Below are 23,755 nucleotides of genomic sequence, written 5' to 3'. Positions count from 1 at the left end.
GCCGCCTCGGCCTTCCAAGAAGTCTCTATCCCCCTCTCCACCCCGGCGCGTTTCGTCTGACGCTCCATCCGTGAGTCGCTGCTCCCGGCCGTCCTCAGTTTCCCCGGCCGTCCTCAGCTGGCCTTTCGTCGGCAAACGATGCTGCCCCTCCTACACAACCAGGGACAGCGGCCGCAGCTGGTGAAGTCGATGGAACCGGATCCGCCTCCCGTCGGTTGTAGCGTTGTTCCCTCGCAACCTGGCCCTCCGCGGGCGTCGAGGTGACCAGCTCTTCCCCGTCTCGTTCCCCCAACTTCTTGACTAGCGATGGCGTTGTTTCATTGGAACATAAGAGGTATTCGATCTAATCGGGAGGAATTACAACTGCTCCTCCGCCTGCACTGTCCACTTGTCCTTGGTCTCAAGGAAACCAAGTTGCACCCGACTGACTGTATTGCCTTTACCCACTATACCTCGGAGCGGTGTGACCTCACCCCTGTGGACGGTGTCCCAGCTCATGGGGGGTCATGTTGCTCATTCGGGACAATGTCTATTACCATCCCATCCCATTGACCACCCCACTCCAAGCAATAGCTGTCCGCATTACTCTTTCTGCTTTTACTTTTTCAGTTTGTACCATCTACACTCCACCATCATCTGCTGTTAGTCGGGCTGACATGATGCACCTGATCGTTCAGCTTCCCCCGCCGTTTTTATTGTTTGGCGACTTCAATGCCCATCATCCCCTTTGGGGCTCTCCTGCATCCTGTCAAAGACGCTCACTCTTGGCGGATGTCTTCAACCATCTCAATCTTGTCTGCCTCAATACTGGCGCCCCGACTTTCCTCTCAGAATCTACTCATACCTATTCCCACTTGGACCTCTCGATCTGTTCTACCACTCTTGCCTGTCGGTTCGAGTGGTATGTCCTTTCTGACACCTATTTGAGCGACCACTTCCCCTGTGTCGTTCGTCTCCTGCACCACACCCCAACCCCACGTCCTTCGAGCTGGAACATACTGAAAGCTGACTGGGACTTTACTCCTCCCTGGCGACCTTTCCGGACCACGATTTTCCCAGTTGTGACAGTCAGGTCGAATACCTCAAGGCTGTTATCAATGCTGCCGAACGTTCCATTCCTCGTACTACTTCTTCTTCTTCTTCACGTCGCGTTTCCGTCCCCTGGTGGAACGAGGCTTGTAGGGACGCTATCCGTGCTCGGCGACGTGCTTTACGCACCTTTCGCCGCCATCCTACGTTGGCGAATTGTATTGAATACAAACGACTCCGAGCGCAATGCCGTAGAGTCATCAGACAGCAAAAAAGCTTGTTGGGCCTCTTTCACCAGCTCCTTTAACAGTTTTACTCCCTCTTCCGTCGTTTCGGGTAGCCTGCGCCGGCTGTCGGGCATTAAGGCCCACTCCTCGGTACATGGCCTGACCTCAGGTAATGAGGTCCTTGTTGATCCTGTGGCTGTCTCCAACGCCTTTGGCAGCTTTTTCGCGGAGGTTTCAAGCTCCGCCCATTACCATCCTGCCTTCCTTCACAGGAAAGAGGCAGAAGAGGCTCGGCGACCTTCCTTCCACTCGCTGAATCTGGAAACTTATAATGCCCCTTTACTATGCGGGAACTCGAACGTGCACTTGCACTGTCCCGGTCCTCTGCTCCGGGGCCAGATGCCATTCACGTTCAGATGCTGGCAAACCTTTCTCTGGCGGGCAAAAGCTTCCTTCTTCGTACCTACAATCGCGTCTGGACCGAAAGTAAAGTCCCCATGCGTTGGCGTGACGCCGTTGTTCCTATACCCAAACCCGGGAAGGATAGACACCTTCCTTCTAGTTACCGCCCCATTTCTCTTACAAGCTGTGTCTGTAAGGTGATGGAGCGCATGGTTAATGCTCGGTTAGTCTGGATTCTTGAATCTCGACGGCTACTTACTAATGTTCAATGCGGCTTTCATCGACGCCGCTCCGCTGTTGACCACCTTATGACCTTGTCGACATTCATCATGAACAACATTTTGCGGAAGTGCCAAATGGTAGCTGTGTTCTTCGATTTGGAGAAGGCTTATGATACCTGTTGGAGAGGAGGTATCCTCCGCACTATGCACAGGTGGGGCCTACGCGGTCGCCTGCACCTTTTTATTGAATCCTTTTTAACGGATCGAAAGTTTAGGGTACGTGTGGGTTCCGTATTGTCAGACGTCTTCCTCCAGGAGAACGGAGTGCCTCAGGGCTCAGTCTTGAGCGTAGCCCTTTTTGCCATCACGATCAATCCAATTATGGATTGCATTCCACCTAATGTCTCAGGCTCTCTCTTTGTCGATGACTTCGCGATCTACTGCAGTGCCCAGAGAACGTGCCTCCTGGAGCGCTGCCTTCAGCGTTGTCTAGACAGCCTCTACTCATGGAGCATGGCAAATGGCTTCCAGTTCTCTGAAGAGAAGACGGTTTGTATCAACTTTTGGCGATATAAAGCGTTCCTTCCGCCATCCTTACATCTCGGTCCCGTTGTTCTCCCATTCGTGGACACAACTAAGTTTCTAGGGCCCACGTTGGACAGGAAACTGTGTTGGTCTCCACATGTCTCTTATTTGGCGGCCCGTTGTACACGTTCCCTTAATGTCCTCAGAGTTCTTAGCGGTTCATCTTGGGGAGCGGACCGCACTGTCCTGCTTCGCTTGTATCAGTCCATAGTCCGATCGAAGCTGGATTATGGGAGCTTCGTCTACTCGTCCGCTCGGCCATCCCTCTTACGCCGGCTCAACTCCATCCACCATCGGGGATACGTCTTGCGACAGGAGCCTTCTACACTAGTCCTGTCGAGAGTCTTTATGCTGAAGCTGCAGAGTTACCATTGACCTACCGGTGCGACGTACTGCTTTGTCGGTATGCCTGCCAGCTGTTGTCTATGCCCGACCACCCCTCTTAAAAGTCCTTCGCCGATTCTCTAGACAGTCAGTACAGGTTGTATGTGTCTGCCCTGCTGCCCCCCGGAGTCCGCTTCCGTCGCCTGCTTCGACAATTGGATTTTGCCCTCCCTACCACCTTCAGAGAGGGTGAGAGCCTGACACCACCTTGGCTCCAGGCTCCGGTTCATATTTATCTCGACCTCAGCTCACTCCCGAAGGAGGGTACTCCGGCTGCAGTGTATTGCTCACGGTTTGTCGAACTTCGTGCTAGACTTGCCGGTCACACCTTTATTTACACCGATGGCTCCAAAACTGACGATGGTGTCGGCTGTGCCTTTGTAGTCGGGACCGCCACCTTTAAATACCGGCTCCTCGATCAATGTTCCAGCTTTACGGCCGAGCTTTTTGCTCTCCATCAGGCCGTTCAGTATGCCCGCCGCCACCGCCATTCATCGTATGTACTCTGCTCTGACTCACTCAGTGCTCTTCAGAGCCTTGGAGCTCCCTATCTGGTCCATCCCTTGATTCAACGGATACAGCAGTCCCTCCATTCTTTCGCTGATAATTGTGGTTCTGTCAGCTTTCTGTGGGTTCCCGGACATGTAGGAGTGCCTGGGAATGAGGCTGCAGATGCTGCAGCCAAGGCTGCAGTCCTCCTGCCTCGGCCAGCCTCCCATTGTGTCCCGTCATCTGACGTTTGTGGGGATGTATGTAAGAGGCTTGTGTCGTTGTGGTGGGATGCTTGGTCATCCCTCCAAGGAAACAAGCTTCGGGCAGTAAAACCGCTCCCAACTGCTTGAACATCCTCCCGACCATCTCGGCGAGAGGAGGTCCTTCTGACCAGGTTGCGGATTGGGCGTTGCCGGTTTAGCCACCGCTACCTGCTCTCCGGTGACCCAGCTCCGCAGTGCTCTTGTGGTCAGGCATTAACAGTGCGCCATTTTTTATTGTCGTGTCCCCGTTTTAGTCAATTTCGTGTTGTCCTGTCCCTGCCATCTACTTTACCGGATGTTTTAGCTGATGACGCTCGAGCAGCTGCTCGTATTCTGCGTTTTATAACTTTAACTGGCTTGTCCAAAGACATTTAACCTTTTTACTTAATTTATCTGCATCTTTGTCAGGTCCGTCTGGTGTCCCCCCATCCACTTGAGTTTTACCAGATTCCATGTGCTCTCACAACAGTGACTGGGCGCTAATGACCTCAGCAGTTGAGCGCCCTTAAACCCAAAAAAAAAAATTGCCACTGAAAACAGGTAGCAATGCACTATACGCATGACCTACACTGAAGAGTCAAAAGTGGTACACCTACCTAATATCGTGTAGCTCCCCCGCGAGCTCGCAGTCTTGAAACGACGCGGAGTGGACTAGACTAATGTCTGAAGTAGTGCTGCAGGCATTTGATACCGTGAATCTTGCAGGACTGTCCATAAATCCATAAGACCCGTTGCAACACATACCAAATATGTGCAATAATGTTCGTCTGAGGGAGTTCGGCAGCAAACGGAAGTATTTAAACTATTCCTGGAGCTACTCTGTAGCAATATGTGACATGTGGGATATCACAATGTCCTGCTGGAATTGCCAAAGTACTTCAGAATGCACAAATCGACATGAATGGATGCACGTGATAACACAGGGTGGTTGTGTATGACTCAGCTGTCATATCTCAGGGGTCCCATATCAAACTGCACACACCACATACCATGACACTCCACCAGTCTGAAGTCCCCTACTGACATGCAGGGTCCATGGGTTCATGAGGTTGTCTCCATACCCATACACATCCATCCACTTGAAACAGTTTCAAACGACTCGTCCAGCCAGGCAACATGTTTTCAGTCATAAAGTCCAATGTTGGTGCTGACGGGCCTGGGCAAGGTGTACAGCTTAGTCACGCAGTAGCCAAAGGTACATGAGTGGGCGTTTGGCTCCGAAAGCCTATATCGATATTTCGTTGAGTGGTTCATATGCTGGCACTTGATGCCCTCCCCCCGCCCCCCCCCCCCCCATTGAAATCTGCAGCAATTTGCAGAAGGGTTGCACTTGTCACGCTGAAAGATTCTCTTCAGTGGTCTTAGGTCCTGTTCTTGCAGGATATTTTTCGAGCCACAGCAATGTCTGATTTCAGGTTTTACACGATTCCTGATATTCATGGTATACTCGTGAAATGGACGTAGAGGGAAATCCCCATTTCATCTCTACTTCGGAGATGCTGTGTCCCATCACTCGAGTGTGCAGACCTTAGAAACCTGCCATTGGAGCAGCAGTAACCGATCTAGCAACTGCAAGACATTTACTGTCTTAGATGGGCGTTGCCGACTGCAGCGCCGTATTTAGCATTTTACGTATGTTTGAATACGCATGCCTATACAAGTTTCTTTGGCACGTCAGTGTATTTCCAGGAAATTACATACGAACAAATGAGCATGTGCTGTTGTCCTGTTGAACATTTTTGAGTGAAGTTGACCACACAAAGGGTCTCATGTGGATGTGACTTTAGTTTCATATGTTGAACATGGTGCATTCTGTCGACATGACCCACTGATCAATAATATCGAGTCTGTGATGCTTCGGTCTAGATAAAGCTGGCAAAGAGGACCTTGATTAAGAGATAATCTAACAAGATTAATTTCAGAAACGATTGGAAGAAAACAGGCCTCTGACTTGCTCGCATAACAAATGAGCTGACTGGTACTCAAAACAATATTGCTGGTCTAGTGTCAAAGTGCGTGACAGGAAACATTGTGGGGTCAAATCCCAATTGAACAAGAAAAATCTTTCATCCTGCCTATGACCTTAACTGCACGAATGACACGTGGTTGGGATCCCATTGATGGCCGCCTTTCCCCAGTAGAATAACTGGAATAGGTAAGGGACAAAAAAGTTCAAGAGTTTGAGACCTCCAGGCTGTTGAGCCAAATGAAATTGCCATATTGCTTAGCGAAACGCTGAAAGTATCTAATAGTAGGATGGTACTATATGCTATAATTTTGATTTGTGGGTATCAGATCAAAGCAATATAGTAATAAATGTAAACAAATTGCATTGGAAAGGTACAACACCTGACACTAGTCAGGTTCGAGAATTTAACAGTATGTTGGTGGAGGGAGAGAACACTTTATCGATAACAGCTGTTTTCTCTCTCTCTCTCTCTCTCTCTCTCTCTCTCTCTCTCTCTCTCTCTCTCTCCCCTCCCGCCAAATCCCAAAAAAACTTAAGGGACGTAAATTAACTGCATGAAGGGGATTCTTTAAAATTTGGACCCCTCCCCGCCCCTTAATGAGATGTGGTGCGACCCCTAACTTCCCCCTCAAATGAGGTTTACGCTTTAATGCTGCCCCAGGCACTCGAGGAAAGGAAAAGCAGTGTAATCACATACCTCTTTCAATAAAGTTTTATAAGTTACTAAACATATTTTTAAGGGTATGGAACAGTTTAGAGCCACTTAAGTCGTCTAAATGTGTACTCCACGCAAATCATTGAGGTGCATGGCAGAGGGTATGACACATTATACCAGGTATTAGTTTTTGTTTTGTCACCATAGTTCGTGTCTGTGTCTTTCAGTTACTTCAGTATCTGGCACTCTCACATAGCTTAAAAAGCTTGTGACCCTTCAAACTGCTCTCTTCTGTACGTCAGTCCCACACACTTAAATGGTATTGTAGAACTGGTTGCATAAGTCATTTTCAAGCAATCCCCTTGGCAGACAGATTGCATTTCCCCAGTATTCTACCAATAGACTAGTTTATCACTTGCTTTACCCACAACTGAACCTATGATCATTCCACTTAATCTCTGATATTTGAGTAGTTTTCAGAGGTGTTTGATAAACTTTCACAAGTTCTTATCACGCTTACCACTAAAAATTGTAGTTTCCCCAATTGTTGGAGGATTAATGTCCACCAATGATTACTGTTGGAGTAGGAAACTTACTTACTAGAGAAATGAGGTGCTCTGAAGATTTTGGTTATATCAGGTCTGGTGGAAGACAGGATCCAGTTAGCATTTTGTGCGCCCCCCCCCTGCTAGTTTTGCCCAGTGTCCCAAGCAGCTTCATTTCAAATCTGAATTTGAGTTTCCTGTTTACTGCAACACATACAAATCTATTCCGTGTTTGCATATCCTTCAGATACATTTTCCACAAATGTCACTGTTAAAAACTTCATGTTTCAACCAGGTTTTTGTAACCTCACTGGTTTTCCAGAGTACTTCAAACTCTGGTACTTGATTGTTAGTTAATCACTAGTACTCACAAGAGTGGGAGGCATTTCTTCGATCGTACACTGATACTCCTGGATTTCCTACAGCGATCGTTGTCTGTATTAATCACCTGATTAAAAAGTGAGCTCGCCACACATAGCTACCTGTGTAGCAGACTCATGTGTAATGCAAACATGACCCATTTAGGGTCACCCTAAAGTTGACAATTCTAAGACACAAGTCCAAGAAGTCACAGCCTAGCTTATCACAGAACCTTAGAAATATCTGGTTCAGTCCTTTCACTCAATTCGGCACCAAAGGGCCACAGTTCTGGGGACAATGCTGAAAGTTGTGAACTTCACGGAAGCTCCATGCACATGGCTGGTCTTCTCAACCTTCAGCCAATCGCTCAAAGTGTGGCCTCAGATCCCCGACAGCAAGCATCATTTGAACAATGTGCACAACAATTTGCAGCTGGTTGCACCTTATTCACTCAGCTATTGCTAGACTGGACCTGACAGGATACCAGTTCGATTCTACAGAGTACGCGAAAGAACTTGTCCCCTTCTAACAGCCGTGTACCGCAAGTCTCTAGAGGAACGGAAGGTTCCAAATGATTGGAAAAGAGCACAGGTAGTCCCAGTCTTCAAGAAGGGTCGTCGAGCAGACGCGCAAAACTATAGACCTATATATCTGATGTCGATCTGTTGTAGAATTTTACATGTTTTTTGCTCGCGTATCATGTCGTTTCTGGAAATCCAGAATCTACTCTGTAGATGGATTCCGGAAACAGCGAGGGTGTGAGACCCAACTCGTTTTATTTGTTCATGACACCCAGAAAATATTAGATACAGGCTCCCAGGTAGATGCTATTTTCCTTGACTTCCGGAAGGCGTTCGATACAGTTCCGCACTGTCGCCTGATAAACAAAGAGCCTACGGAATATCAGACCAGCTGTGTGGCTGGATTGAAGAGTTTTTAGCAAACAGAACACAGCATGTTGTTATCAATGGAGAGACGTCTACAGACGTTAAAGTAACCTCTGGCGTGCCACAGGGGAGTGTTATGGGACCATTGCTTTTCACAATATATATAAATGACCTAGTAGATAGTGTCGGAAGTTCCGTGCGGCTTTTCGCGGATGATGCTGTAGTATACAGAGAAGTTGCAGCATTAGAAAATTGTGGCGAAATGCAAGATGATCTGCAGCGGATAGGCACTTGGTGCAGGGAGTGACAACTGACCCTTAACATAGACAAATGTAAAGTATTGCGAATACATAGAAAGAAGGATCCTTTATTGTATGATTATGATAGCGGAACAAAAACTGGTAGTAGTTACTTCTGTAAAATATCTGGGAGTATGCGTGCGGAACGATTTGAAGTGGAATCATCGTATAAAATTAATTGTTGGTAAGGCGGGTACCAGGTCGAGATTCATTGGGAGAGTCCTTAGAAAATGTAGTCCAACAAAGGAGGTGGCTTACAAAACACTCGTTCGGCCTATACTTGAATATTGCTCATCAGTGTGGGATCCATACCAGATCGGGTTGACGGAGATAGAGAAAATCCAAAGAAGAGCGGCGCGTTTCGTCACAGGGTTATTTGGTAACCGTGATAGCGTTACGGAGATGTTTGGCAAACTCGAGTGGCACTCTGCAAGAGAGGCGCTCTGCATCGCGGTGTAGCTTGCTGTCCAGATTTCGAGAGGGTGCGTTTCTGGATGAGGTATCGAATATATTGCTTCCCACTACTTATACCTCCCGAGGAGATCACGAATGTAAAAGTAGAGATTCGAGCGCCCACGGAGGCTTTAAGACAGTCGTTCTTCCCGCGAACCATACGCGACTGAAACAGAAAAGGGAGGTAATGACAGTGGCACGTAAAGTGCCCTCCGCCACACACCGTTGGGTGGCTTGCGGAGTATAAATGTAGATGTAGATGGTGCAGGCATGCACACTGAGTGCACCTGGCGTCATGTAAACTCCCTTGCTACCAGGTACCCGATGAATAATGGACCATAGCGTGTTTTCCACATCCTTAGACCAGACAAAACGGGTTTCCCACAAGTGAAGTCCCACAGGATCATTGTTTTTGTGAAAGACAACACTCTGAGTTCTCTGTCCACACTTGATTTAGCATTGACATGCCACTCCCATTGAAATGAATGGGTAGTGACACTGCCTCTACTTCTCGCAGTAGACAGGACACAGAGGATACACTTGAGGCACCTCTGGTACAGGTATCAGAAGTACACGGCTCTCGGGAGCTCTTGGGATAGTTTTGCGGCAGCTGCCAATCTGACAATTACCAGCTGCTTACGAATGTCAACCAACTCTTCCCGTGTTTGAGAATAGCAGACACAGTGGAGCTGCATTTCGGCCGGTGCAATGTATTAAGAGGCAGTGGCAAATGACATTAGATTAAGTGGCTGATTATATTTTAATGTGCTGAACTAAAAGCTAACTTTGTACAGTAAGCATATACAGATTTCTATTAAGGCAAAAAACTTGGAGCAAAAGTTATTAGTTTCCGAAGTTTTATTTTTCAGTTCTCAGGAAACTCTAAAACCATTAATTTACGATAGTTGCAGATAATATACTTAATCCTCTTTATGGGAAAATTGGATAATTTCCAAAAATGGCTGGCAAACGATACATATTGAACATGTGATCGTAATGCGATCAGGTGATTCTGATGGCGGGCGTAGTGATCAATAATTTATGATCGTCATTTGTATCTGTTTTCCGTTCTTCCCTTAGTTGCTCTAAATACCTCGGCGAATTATTTGTGAGTTACTAGGGAATCGCAGAAGATTTGTCGTTAGTGAGTGGGATGTCTAGTGTTCTTGACGTTTCTTCAGCGGATTCTCACATGGGAAAATTTAATTCCATATTTATCCAACATAGAAAAGACTTTTTTCTCGCAAATAGAGTACTACCTGACGAAGAAAGGACTATGTAGACTGGTGGTGCGAAGTGTGTAAAACTTCGTAAGAACAGTTGCGATGCCCGCTACCAGAGTCCCATGATCGAATTAAGATCGCACATTCGATATGTATCGTTTGGACCCACGACTTCGACAGTCTTGGAAATTACGGGAAATTGAAAGTAACACAATGTTAGAAATCGGCTACAGTAACTACATTAGAAACGCAGATTTGCTACGAAGTGCTCGTAGATTACGCAAAATACAATGATGGCTTCCGAAAAATTCTAAGAAACGCATGTTTGCGTTTATACACAATGAAATTCAGGGAGGATGTGTTCGTTGGCTGAAATCTGTATTACAAAAGCTTATTTCCTACGAAATAATTACGTATCGAAAACATTCGTATCGGTAAGTTATGAAAATATACTTTGGCGTCTGAAGACGCTCAACCTATTTCTCACGTAATTGTACAATGAAGATAGCGAACTATTGTTTCGAACGAAGATACGCCAACTGGTTCCAAAATTTTAAGAGCACAATTGTCTATAATGGACGGTAACAGTACATTCATCATTACACTCGCCGATGTTCGAAATTTCTCAGTACATCACAATAAAAACTGGTATTGATATAATCAGTGAAATAATACCCAGAAGTGACGCGAACAGAAATATATGCAAATCTACAATCGGCACACATCTTACACATGCTGTCGCACACAAACGAAAATATATATGTATAATCAGTGCCGAAGAACACTGCAGCGTGAGTTTCTCGATCAAAATTGCTAAAATATGCAACACCAACAAAGCACCTATGTTGCAACTAATGCTAACAACTCGCTTTTCCTCTTCTAAAACGAAAATAAGACCCGACTATTCACCACACACAACTAACTTCGCGGCTCTGCTGACGTAACAGGTTAACATTTAATCTGGTGCAGTAGCGAAAAGTACATGCGGAATGAACTTCGTAAGTTGGCATTACATGTGTCTAAATGCCCCGTTAGATGAACCTTGGTTAGATGTTAGTCTGTTGTGATTGGTCGGCTAGTGTTGTTAATTACTACTAAAAAGTATAATAGCTGAGTTTTCTAGTTGTGGCAAACTTTCTTTGTTGACATTTCGAAAATGTCACTATGAACATGTCGGTTAGATACAGGTAACGACACTTTCCTGTGAAGATAGCAAATTAACAATGTACTGAGTGGCAGGTTGAAGTTCGAAAACTTTACGTCAGTTTTCGTCTCCTGTAGAAACACGGGAGCTCGTGTCAGACTGTGGTGTCACCTTGAGCATTGAAGCAGGGAAAAATAGCCTTACAGAAGGCATTAAAGCAAAAAGCAAACACGTTGGGCTACAATACGGTGTGGATGAGTAAGACAGTCTTAGCATCTCCATATGGCTATTATAAAATTGTCAATGAAAACTGCATTTATGAGAATTCGTGTCTATTCCTTAAGTGCCTCTCGCCACTTGGCATAACAAACGCATACGTGTATGTTGAAACTGCAGTTAATTAACTACGCTAGGAAGTTAGTGTATTGATAGACATGCACGGCAACAAAATCAATAGGAATCGGAAGTGTTAACAGAACCTTCATCTACCCTCAGGTGACAGATTGTTTTGTCTACAAGCCTTACTTTTATGGTGGGTAAGAAATATTCTAGTCATTTGACACAATACAACGAAATTAAAGGAGAATATTGTGGTGTATCATTTCAGGAACTTCAAAATTATAGCTCCTGTAGGGTTTCTTCTATATTTTCCCAGTACATCAGAAAAATTGTTGCCATGGACTGAAAACTTTCTCACCCACCTTTGAAAACAAGAATGTTACCAACAATTCGGGAAGAATGATACTCAAATGAGCTGTTAATTCAGTAAAATATGCCAATTATATTTTGGTATGAAAGCAGCAAGATAATCTGCATGTACCATAAAATTTGCCACTCACAGTTAAGCATATAGAGATTTTTGAAAACAAACCGCCATCCAATAAAACTTGTAATATACAGCAAATGTGTAATGGAAAACAGATTAGGCATGATAGTGTACTTTAGATAAACTACATATCAGGTTTAATTTTACAGTTCCATGAATGCTAACTGCAAATGTGTTTGGTGCACTTTGTCAAGTTATGGATTTCATAATTGTACTTCATAGCTAGCCACTGCTTCAAATATAAACTGCAGTTAAATGTACAGATTATGTATGTTCAGTTCTGCACAGAATTAACAGGAATAGGCCCCTTCTGGGAACTGTTGGTTGCTACATCTAGGTAAGAAATGGTGTACATCAACTTCAGTTGATTTGGAAGTTAATATCAAATATTTCTTGTGATATGCTTGACAATGTCTGTGTAGTTAATTCTAAACATTAAGAATTTTGACCACACCAGTTCAAAATATAAAATATGCTAATATATCTAAAATATTTCATCAAATTTGACTATTTCACTGTTAAGGCTAGAGCCAGTTAGGATTGTGTTTATAACACCTAAGAAGCTACAAAAATATAACTCCTGGTATTATTGGAATGCTGTTTGAATTACATGGATCAGAAAAGCTACTGTTCAGATTGTCATCCTAAGGTCTTGCACTGACCTCACTATTTCTTGTGAGACTACAGATAAGCTGATCAGTGAATACTAAATGAAGTACACAAACCAGTATACTTACTGAGGTGACAGCAACACCACTGAAGCTGAAGTAACAAGTTGGGTTTGTGACAGCAGGTTAACCTTCTTGAAAGTGTCTAAAAGTCAGACTTAGTATCCTTTTCATGGATTATTTACCTTGTTAAGTATACATTGAACTCAAGGCTATGACAGCAGTGTCTTAAGATTAAACCTTGCATATCTACTGGAAAGGTGTATACTTGCAACAAGGAACATAAGAATTATCACCTCTTGCAAAAATCTGAAGGAAGTCATAAAAAATTAGTGACTGCTTTGTGCAGATTGTATTTCTACCTCTTAACAGAAACTGTAAAATTGCAGGGTTGAAATCGTAAATTAGTGCAGTGTTACTGTACTGCACTGTCACGCTGATCATCATGCAGTAGTAAACCACACAGGTTTGAAATCTACCTATTTCAGTAGATGAAAGTTCTGACAAATTTCTTCATTCTCACTTTCATATCATGATAGATCGTGAGATTATCAGATAAAGGGACTGCCTAAAACGAGTACATCCAAGCTTTGCATTCTCTTCATTTTCAGTTTAGATTCACAGAATCTTTGCTCTGACATTCCGTGGAGGTGTGATCAGTGATGGTCACCATATAATTGGCTGCTGGTCCCCAACATCACCTGTCGTGTGACGAATACTTCAAAGTGCAAAAGACAAAATTAGTATTCAATATGCAAAAACATATCATAGCTAACACTTGGTTCAAGAATCATAAAAGGTTGTATACATGGAAGAATCCTGGAGATACTGACAGGTTTCAGATTATATGATAGTAAAACAGATTTAGGAACCAGGTTTTAAATTGTAAGACATTTCCAGGGGCAGATGTGGACTCTGACTACAATCTATTGGTTATGAACTGTAGACTAAAACTGAAGAAACTGCAAAAAGGTGGGAATTTAAGCAGATGGGACCTGGATAAACTGAAAGAACCAGAGGTTGTACAGTGTTTCAGGGAGAGCACAATGGAACAATTGACAGGAATGGGGGAAGGAAGTACAGTTGAAGAATGGGTACCTCTGAGGGATGAAGTAGTGAAGGCAGCAGAGGATCAAGTAGGTAAAGAAGAGGGCGAGTAGAAATTCTAGAGTAACAAAAGAAATACTGAATTTAATTGATGAAAGGAGAAAATATAAAAATGCAGTAAATGAAGCAGGCAAAAAGGAATACAAACATCTCAAAAATGAGATCGACAGGAAGTGCAAAATGGCTAAGCAGGGATGGCTAGAGGACAAATGTAAGGATGTAGAGGCTTCTCACTAGGGGTAAGATAGATACTGCCTACAGGAAAACTGGAGACCTTTGGAGAAATGAGCCACTTGCATGAATATAGAGCTTAGATGGAAACAGTTCTAAGCAGAAAAGTGGAAGGAGTATAGAGAGGGTCCGTACAAGGGTGATGTACTTCAGGATAATATTTTGGAAATGGAAGAGGATGCAGATGAAGATGAAATGGAAGATATGATACTGCGTGAAGAGTTTGACAGAGCACTGAAAGACCTGAGTCGAAACAAGGCTCCGGGAGTAGACAACTTTCCATTAGAACTACTGACAACATTGGGAGAGCCAGTCCTGGCAAAACTCTACCATCTGGTGAGCAAGATGTATGAGACAGGCGAAATACCCTCAGACTTCAAGAAGAATATAATTCCAATCACAAAGCAGGTGTTGACAGATGTGAAAATTACCGAACTATCAGATAATAAGTCACAGCTGCAAAGTACTAATGTGAATTCTTTACAGATTACGTTTCTGGTATTTCTAAGACTTAGAGAAAGCTTTTGACAATGTTGACTGGAATACTCATTCAAATTCTGAAGGTAGCAGGGGTAAAACACAGGGAGCAAAAGCTATTTACAATTTGTACAGAAAGCAGATGGCAGTTAAGAGTCGAGGGGCGTGAAAGAGAAGCAGTGGTTGGGAAGGGAGTGAGACAAGGTTGTAGCATATCCCCAATGTTATTCAATCTGTATATTGAACAAGCAGTAAAGGAAACAAAAGAAAAATTTAGAGTAGGAATTAGTCCATAGAGAGGATATAAAAGGTTTGAGGTTTGCTGATGACATTGTAATTGTCAGACAGCAAAGGACCTGGAAGGGCAGCTGAACAGAATGGACAGTGTATTGAAAGGAGAATATAAGGTGAACATCAACAAAAGCAAAAGGATAATGGAATGTAGTCGAATTAAATCAGGTGATGCGAAGGGAAGTAGATTAGAAAATGACTCCTAAAGTAGTAAGTTTTGCTGTGTGGGGAGAAAAATAATTAATAATGGTAGTAGATAAGATATAAAATGTAGACTGGCAATGGCAAGGAAAGTGTTTCTGAATAAGAGAAATTTGTTAACATAGAGTATAGATTGAAATGTCAGGAAGTTGTTTCTGAAAGTATTTGTATGTAGTGTAGCCATGTATGGAAGTGAAAAATTGACAATAGTTTAGACAAGAGAATGGGTTTTGAAACGTGGTGCTACAGAAGAATGCTGGAGTCAATGGGTAGACCGGAGCTAATGAGGTATTGAATAGAATTGGGGAAAAGAGAAATTTGTGACAACTTGACTAAATGATTAGTTGGTAGGACATGTTCTGAGGCATGAAGGGATCAACAATTTGGTTTTAAAGGGCAGTGTGGAGGGTAAAACTAGTAGACAGAGGCGAATACATGAAGCATTCAGGATGTAGGTTGCAGTAGGTACTGGGAGATGACTCCTGCACAGGATAGAGTAGCATGGAGAGCTGCATCAAACCAGTCTCTGGACTGAAGACATCTCAACTGTCGTGTTAAATCTTTTCCTTGCCATAGCTGGAAAGAGCATGCTTTAAGCTTTCAAAGCTATGTTGTTTATTTTCTGCAACTTGCATAATTTCGAAGAGTAAGAAAGTTTTAAAAGTTATGGTAGCAGTTACAGAAGATTGAAAAGTGAAATATTCTCCTCACCAAGTCCCATAATTAGTTTTTCATTTAAGTATATAATCAGTTTCAAACATTAATACACAACTCAGCAAATTTGCAAAAACAATACTAAGCTCAGTTCCAGTTTTGCTTAGTTTCACAATTTTTGTCAAGGGCGGATTGCAGGCAACTGTTTTGTCTTCCCAATGTCAATGGTGCTTCCAGTCGTGAAGATACTGCTAGGAATGTCTTTAGCAGGTGGCCAGTGGTAACAATGAGCAGAACCATGTGGGTGCATAAAAATGACACCTTTTTGTTCTTGTGAAACTTCACACACATTTCCGACCCACAAAAATTTTCATGCACAACAGTGCAACCAACTGTCCTCACTGTATACTTTAAAGTGAGATTGCTAGAATTTAATCTGTTTTGAAGGCATTAACTATGAATGCTGTAGCATCTTGGGAAGCAATTGTTTACTATCAGCTGATCAACTAATTGGCTTAATGATTTTTTTCTTGTTTCAGAAATTGTCCCCCTGGCAAACCTTTTATCAGCCTGAATTTTTTAAACTTTTTGTTGGCACAAACTTTGTGCCTGGAATACTATCATCACAATATGAACAAATCATATGGAGTCAATATTAGGTTATATAATTGCCTCTGGAGACTAGCATGGACTGTTTTGAAAGCTCATGAATATTTTGGTTCAAAGCACAATCTAAGATACTGTTACACATGGTGATGCATGTGAAATATTCACTTAAAATCTGTTATTGTAAATTATAAGTAACAGATTGTCTTGTTTTGTATACAAAATATTCAATTTAACCGATAAAAACATTGTTTGTGCTTACCTTCAGCTACAACAATCATTACTGAGTGTTCACTCAGTACTCAGCACTAACATTATACAATGTAAACACCAAGCGGAAGACTCATTGGGAAAATTGCCAATGAAAGCAAAAGGTGAAATTGGTGATGCAGCAATACTGCAAGGATAGAGCCTTAAAAAGCTCTCTACTTCACAATGTCGATGGAAACTGAGGCAATGCATATATGCACCACCGTGCATTGGATTAAAATGTTCTTATACAGAGCATTCCATTATGATCTCCTAGACCAGGGCTTCACAACATAGTGCTCGCGGAGCAAGCTGTAAGCAGCAAGGCGCGAGCACGCTACCCCCACTACCGGACCAGAGCGGAGAGTAGGGAGAGTCACGTGGGGTACACAACAGCTGCCGCCAGTCAATGTAAATCTGCGGCCACCTGCAGGGATATCACTCACGAATTACTACTGCGACAAATGAAACAAAGGAGAATGTACATACGCCACATAATTTTATTAGCTTAGTGTATGCCTCTACATTCATATTAATTTGTGAACTGTTACACAATAAAAGGTGTCACTGAAGTGTGGGATTCTTGGTTATCTTGTACTTTTTGCCCTTTACAATTGCGACTCTGTTCGGAGTAATTGTTGTGCATTGTAGGCGCAGCGTGCAGTTTAAATTTCGATCAGACAATGCGTTTCTCAGGCGCATCTTGTTAAATTTCATTGCAGAGAACAGTTGTTCACAAACATACGTGGAACCGAACATTGATATTATTGTAGCCGCCAGTTTGTGCAAACGAGGAAATCTATCCTGAATGAAGTGTCTGTAGAATTCCAAAATGTTTTTCTTGTTCTGAAATTTGTCTCTGTATTGTCACACTGCAGGTCAATAATTTCTAGTTGCAGCTCAGGACGAATCTCTTCAATATTCGCTGAATATGGAGAGAACAGATAATCACTGTTAGTGCTGTCAGATCTTGAAAGTGTTGATCAGATTCTTCCTCAAGGGCAACTAAACTATGTGAATAACGTTCAGTCTTTGTGAACATCTTGCATGGATGATAATTTAGAAAAATGAGCTAGATTTCCTGTTTCCAGCTGACTCACCCAAAGTGTCAATTTCATTTTAAAAGCTCGTATTCGATCTATGAAATGAGTAATTAGCAGATTTTTACTTTGTAGTGAAAAGTTCAAAGCATACAGATGGCTAGTTAAATCTGCTAACACGAGCTCACAGTTCCATGAAGGCTCTTTCAATTCAGGAACACTCGTGTTATTTATTTCCCTGAACATATTTATCTCATCTAATAGCAAAAATTCGATTTAATAATTCGCCACGACTAAGCCAGCGGACCTCGCTGTAATAAGGCAGGCTACCATACTGGCTTTCTACAACCTCAAGAAAGCTTTTAAATTGTCTGTGTTGTAGCCCATGCTTCCTTATATAATTAGTTATACGAACAACACTCATCACATTTTTTAGAGTGATACTCTTTGCACAAAAGTTTTCCTGGTGGATCACACAGTAAACGCCCCTTATTTCATTCGTCACGGTAAGTTTTTGCATTTTCTCCTTCAACAGCACAACGAAACCGGATTTTTTTTCTTCTGTAATCGCAGGTGCACCGTCTGTAGACACTGAAACTAAAGAATTCCACGACAATCTTATATTTTCAACACTTTATTTTTTGTTCCGTGGGACCAAATTAAGAAGTTTCCATGGTCATGGAACGAGTCAATACATGAAATTATAACACGATATTAGAAACAGATAAAATGAAATATAAAAAACATTCAGGTGACAAGTCGTAAGTTTAAATGAAGAGAATCAACAATGTAACACTGGAATTTGCTTCCTTTTAAGTTTAATAACTTCCTGTGCACGATCTGGCCCATCACATTTTCCACTTCCGTGGTCTTTTGCGTGGTACGACATATGTTGCTGCAAATTAAATATCCTAAAAGAATTCAGCATTTTGTGACATACTAAACATTTTGCAACACCATCTTTTTCTGTAAACGGATACAGTTCTTCCCAATGGGGGTTGGAACTGCGAAAGCATGGTTGGGGTTACACAACGGCGACTTGACATGATTCTTAACCAGCGAAGTGACTGTTAGAGCTGATCGTAGTACTTTAAACGTTACACAGTCGGCGCGATTTAAATAGGCATGCTGCGGCCCTATTCAAACGTGCGCGCGCATTTCCCCTCCCTCCCCTCCCCTCCCCACCCTCCCTACTCCACGACCTTGCACCTGCTCGCGAGCGCGTGCCTGAGCAGACGCGAGTACTCGCGCTCAAAACCGGCCAGTTAAGCCCTGTCCTAGACTTATAATCCTAAGAGCATTTTCTGACTACTTATATTTTACAGTGTAAAATAATATACACTTTTTTATTAGCAAAGTTAAATTTCCTGAGCCACAGGCAAATCTTCAACTATTAAGACATTATAATTAGTTTTAATTTTTAAATCAAAATATGCATATTAATTTTGGTTTTTCTTGACTATCCATTTTGCCTACTTTTGACAGGCATTTTTAATCGTCAAAATGCAAGATGCAGAAATTAAATAATATTGCTTTGAAAGCTTAAAGCATGCTCTTCCCATTTGTGGCTACAAAGGATTGAACAAGACAGTTGAGATTTCCCATGCCTCACCCCCCCCCCCCCCCCTCCTTTCTGTTCTCCCCAATAACCCAAAATTTACTCATAGAAAAACTTGGCCAACTTTATAGATACATATCTTCTCATCTAGACGGCCGGACCTGCTCCATAAGGGGCCTCCCGGCCACTGGTGCCAAACGCTCATTTCCATCTAGGCATAAAGTGTTCAATTGAATTTCATTTGTACATAGAAATCACAGGTAAGAACAACCCCTGAGGTTTCCGTTAGATTCATTCATAGGAACAGACAGTTGTCAGTTAAATCTTGGCTCTGACAAATGCGATGAATTTTTTATGACACTTGAGGCCTGTATCTCTAATTAGATGTGGCTAAATCCCTAATTTTTGTCATGGTGTGATTCAGCATAAGTTGTCAATGTATATTAAAGGAAGTAACCAATGTTTGCTAGAAATTTCAAAGCCTAAAAAATTTGCACCTTTGTACATGATGTAAAGATGAGTAGCCCCTCTTTAAAAGCAACTAAAAAAATTTAGCCATTGAAGAAACTAGACTGAAATTTGGTATAGAAACTTGACACCAAATTTCATTAGACTTGGTGGTAGAAAGGGGACACACTTCAATATTGGTCCCTTTGACGTGGAATAACCCAGAAGCATATGTCAGCAGGCACAGAAGAGGAATTGCTAGCTTTCAGAATAGATGCCTTGAGCTAGTTTAGTGTGTAATAAGCACAATAACTCGGCTTAGTTTTTGAACCAAACACAGATTTTAATTTCACTAAATCTTTCGTACTGTAAATTTTTTTTTTTTTTTTTTTTTTTTTTTTTTTTTTTTTTTTTTTTTTTTTTTTAATGAGCCCTTTCTCACATTTGAAATTTGAGTGGTTAAACTCTGAGAAAAGTTTAATAATATTACACTTTATTTAATGAAGCCCACAATCTTAAACCAAGCTCTTTGCAATAATTTAAATTTGTTTCATGATGTCAGTAGTTTTAAATTCTGATTTTTCTTGCCACTATCAGAAAAAAATTTCAGATTTGGAAAACTGATTTATGTACTGGAAGTATAAAATATAGTACGGTGTGTGTGCATACAATATACCAGGTCCAAACCATTCTTTCATGTTAGGGATGAGCTGGTCAGTGAATTTTTGACTTTCTAATACTAGATATATTTACTTTCCAGATGACATAAACTGTGAGGCTCCATTATACTGGAAGTGTGAAGATGGTAGATGCATACAGACCAAATTCAAGTGTGATGGGAACAATGATTGTGGAGACTGGTCAGATGAAAAGGACTGTACTGCATCTAAGGTAAATCCTTTATCAGATAAGCTAACTTAATGAACTTCTCAATGACTTACTCTAAAAGTCTGAAGCATACAGATTTGTAGTTTTGTAGTCATATCTTGGAAGCCAGTGGGTGATAAGAAGGCCAAGTTTACTTGATCACTTTGTTTATTGGTTCTGAATTGGTAGAAATTTGGCATAGGGAAGTGACTTGCCCTGACACTGTTCCTATAAGAAATGTTAATTTTTTCCTCTTCAGTTGACTGACATTTACCTTGTCAGTATCAAAGATAACTTGAGGCTATTGCCATAACTCTTAGCAGACAGTAATGTGTTCTGGGATTTTTATTTTGCTGCTTCAAATTTTAATACCTTGTGCTCAGATTTTTCACCCCACAAATTATTTAAGCTGTAGGCTCACAGTTTGAAAGCAGTTTCATGGTTATAAAGTTTTTACTTATATGAAGACATTTGAAAATTTTTTAACTTAGATTTCATTGTTAATATAAACACAGTGAACATTTTATTTATCCGTCTGTTGACAAATATTGTATGGATGTTGTCAAAGGAACATGTAAGCCATTTCAAAGAAATGGGACACAAACAATATATATGTAAAAAAGTACAAAACAAAATGATACAATGAAGTTAATAATAATACAATGAAATTAATATAGCCTATATACATCCCTGCTTGTTATTTTAAATGCATAGTCTGTTTCTCTAAATGCTTTAGTTTTGTCCTCCATAAACGACAAGTCCTTGTATACACAACACTGCTTAAGTATATATTTCCATCACACAACAGCTGTCCTTTAAGTATGCAAATTTAATGAGTGATTAGATAATGAATAGGTACAGATTATTTTCCATTTGCCTTTATAAATATCGGAAAGAATTTGACCTACATAGTCACTTACAGAATAAAAACATTGTTCTACTAGAAATTTTTAAATTGTGTTTTAAATTTGTCATCTTCTAACTGTCTGATGTTAACTAGCAGTGCATTGTACAGTTTTGCACCGATATGGCTCACATGCCTTTGTGTATTTGTTCTTTTTGTTTGCTGAGTATGGAGTGCTGCGCTATTACAGGTATTGTAATTACGAAAGTCGGCATTTGTCTGAAAATCTGCAATGTTGGTCCTGACATACAATACACATTTGTATATGTATAATAATGGTATAGTAAGTATTCTCAGTTTTTTTAATATGGGTTTGCAGTGTCTGTGGAAGACTGAGTTATTATTCAGATGGCCCTCTTCTGCGACAAATGTTTTAGGCGCCCTGTTGTGGAACCCCAAAATATTATTCTGTATGTGGCAAGAGATTGAAAATAGCGGAAATATGCCATTCTGGCACTCTGAGGTACAAACATTTGCAATAATTCTGAGGGCAAAACAGGCTGAATTAAGTTTCTGTGAAAGTTTTATTACGTGGTCATTAAAATTTTTCATCCACATGAATCCCCAGCAATTTTGTGGATGTTACTCTAAGGCTTTGTCACCCCACATTTGCTTTAATGTTAACTCAAAGTATGATCTGATCTACGAGGGCGGTTCAGAAAGTAACCTCAGATTGGTCACAGCATGGGTTGTGGGGGAGTAGCGACACCACCTGTGCGTTCACGCACTCAACAGGTCAGTCGGCATCAAGCCGTGGTCGAGTGAACGTCGTACCTGCGCTAGTTTAGTTTTTGTGGCAGTTTGAAATGTGTGCTGCAATAGAAAACCCCGGCAAATGTGAAGTGCGTGCTGTCATAAGGTTTTTTACAGCCAAAGGATATTCTGCAGCAGCTATTCATCGTGAGCTTTGTGCCGTGTACGGACTGAGAGTTATGAGTGAAGGAGTTGTCCGTGAATGGGTACGTTTATTTAAAAGTGGACGAGAAAACGTTCGTGATGAGAGGAGTGGTAGACCATCATTGGTGACTGACGAACTCGTTCAGACAGTTGATGCAAAAGTTCGTGAAAATCGACATTTCTCAATGTCGGAGTTGTCTACTGGTTTTCCACAGATTTCTAAGACACTCTTGTACGAGATAGTGACAGCAAGATTGGGTTACTGTAAGTTCTGTGCACGATGGGTGCCCAAAATTCTTACCGACCACCACAAAACTCAAAGAATGGCCTCTGCATTAGACTTTGTCACGTTATGAGGACGAAGGAGAACCACTGTTAAACAGAATCGTGACCGGTGACGAAACCTGGATTAAGTACGTGAACCCTGAGACAAAAGAACAATCAAAGATGTGGGCACATTCAAATTCGCCTACCAAACCGAGAAAAGCCTCGCAAGATTTTTCTGCCAGAAAACTGATGGCAGCGGTGTTTTGGGATGCCAAAGGGGTGTTGTCGGTTGAATTCATGGAACGTGGTACGACCATTAATAAAGACGTGTACTGTGAAACAATAAAAAAGTTAAGACGGGCTATACGGAACAAACGCCATGGTATGCTGACTTCCGGTATCATTTTTTTGCACGATAACGCCCGTCCTCTCTGCTTGCAGAACGGCCCTTCTAGAGTCCTTCAAGTGGGACGTTATCAACCATCCACCTTACAGCCCAGACCTGGCGCCAAGTGATTATCACCTCTTCATGCATTTGAAGAAATGGCTCGGGTCACAGCGGTTTGATGACGACGAAGAGCTCAAAGATGCGGTCACAGGCTGGCTCCAGGCACAAGTGGGTGATTTTTATGCGGAAGGAATTTCAAAGCTTGTGAAGAGATACGATAAGTGCCTCAATCGCTATGGAGACTATGTAGAAAAATAGTGCAAAGATGTAGTTGTAAGATGTATATATTAAAATATTTTTATTTAACTTGGTGTATTTTTTTAAATCAACCAGAGGTTACTTTCTGAACGGCCCTCGTATATTTAGAAAGGCAAGTGAGTTACAGTAAAAGATATATTGAAGTAATTATTACATGCTCTCTTTTTGAGAAAGACTAACTTGCCACTGAAATTTTAGGAAAGGGTTGTGATCCATAATTCTACACTTTGATGCATTCAAATATAGTTTACAGAATTTAGTAGATAACCTTTCACATGCAGGTATCTGATGTGGAAAAGGTCTGCAGTGGTGAAGATTTTGCATGTGGGGATGGCACCTGCATTCCAGACAACTGGGTGTGTGATGGCCTCAAGGACTGCCAGAATGGCAATGATGAAGTTTTGGGCTGCTCTAAAAAGGTAAGATATATTTTTAAATATATTAATAGTCTAGGGCATTAATAAAGATATCTCGGTTCCCTCTGCCCACAAATCTTAAGTGTATTCGGAATTGCTGCTTAGTAAGTCTTAAGTTTAAACTACTTAGCAGATAGTGTGGCAGACCAGGACTCACTTGGGACCTTTGCCTTTGACTGAGCTAGCCGAGCAACTCGTGACTTGG

The 23,755-nt window shown here is 42.0% G+C and overlaps 1 protein-coding gene across 1 annotated transcript in view; it reads left to right on the top strand.

Annotated features, from left to right (window-relative positions):
- Positions 1–23,755, top strand: part of LOC126212751 (vitellogenin receptor-like) — a 175,219-nt gene that overhangs the window by 13,830 nt on the left and 137,634 nt on the right. Inside the window, exons 3-4 of the mRNA XM_049940159.1 lie at positions 20,254–20,384; positions 23,416–23,553. Of these exons, the coding sequence (XP_049796116.1) occupies positions 20,254–20,384; positions 23,416–23,553 (269 nt within the window). The remainder of the gene's footprint in view (positions 1–20,253; positions 20,385–23,415; positions 23,554–23,755) is intronic.

Source organism: Schistocerca nitens, chromosome 11 (genome assembly GCF_023898315.1).
Source record: "Schistocerca nitens isolate TAMUIC-IGC-003100 chromosome 11, iqSchNite1.1, whole genome shotgun sequence".
In the NCBI taxonomy this organism is placed as follows: domain Eukaryota; kingdom Metazoa; phylum Arthropoda; class Insecta; order Orthoptera; family Acrididae; genus Schistocerca; species Schistocerca nitens.
This window is presented reverse-complemented; position numbering and strand designations above follow the sequence as displayed.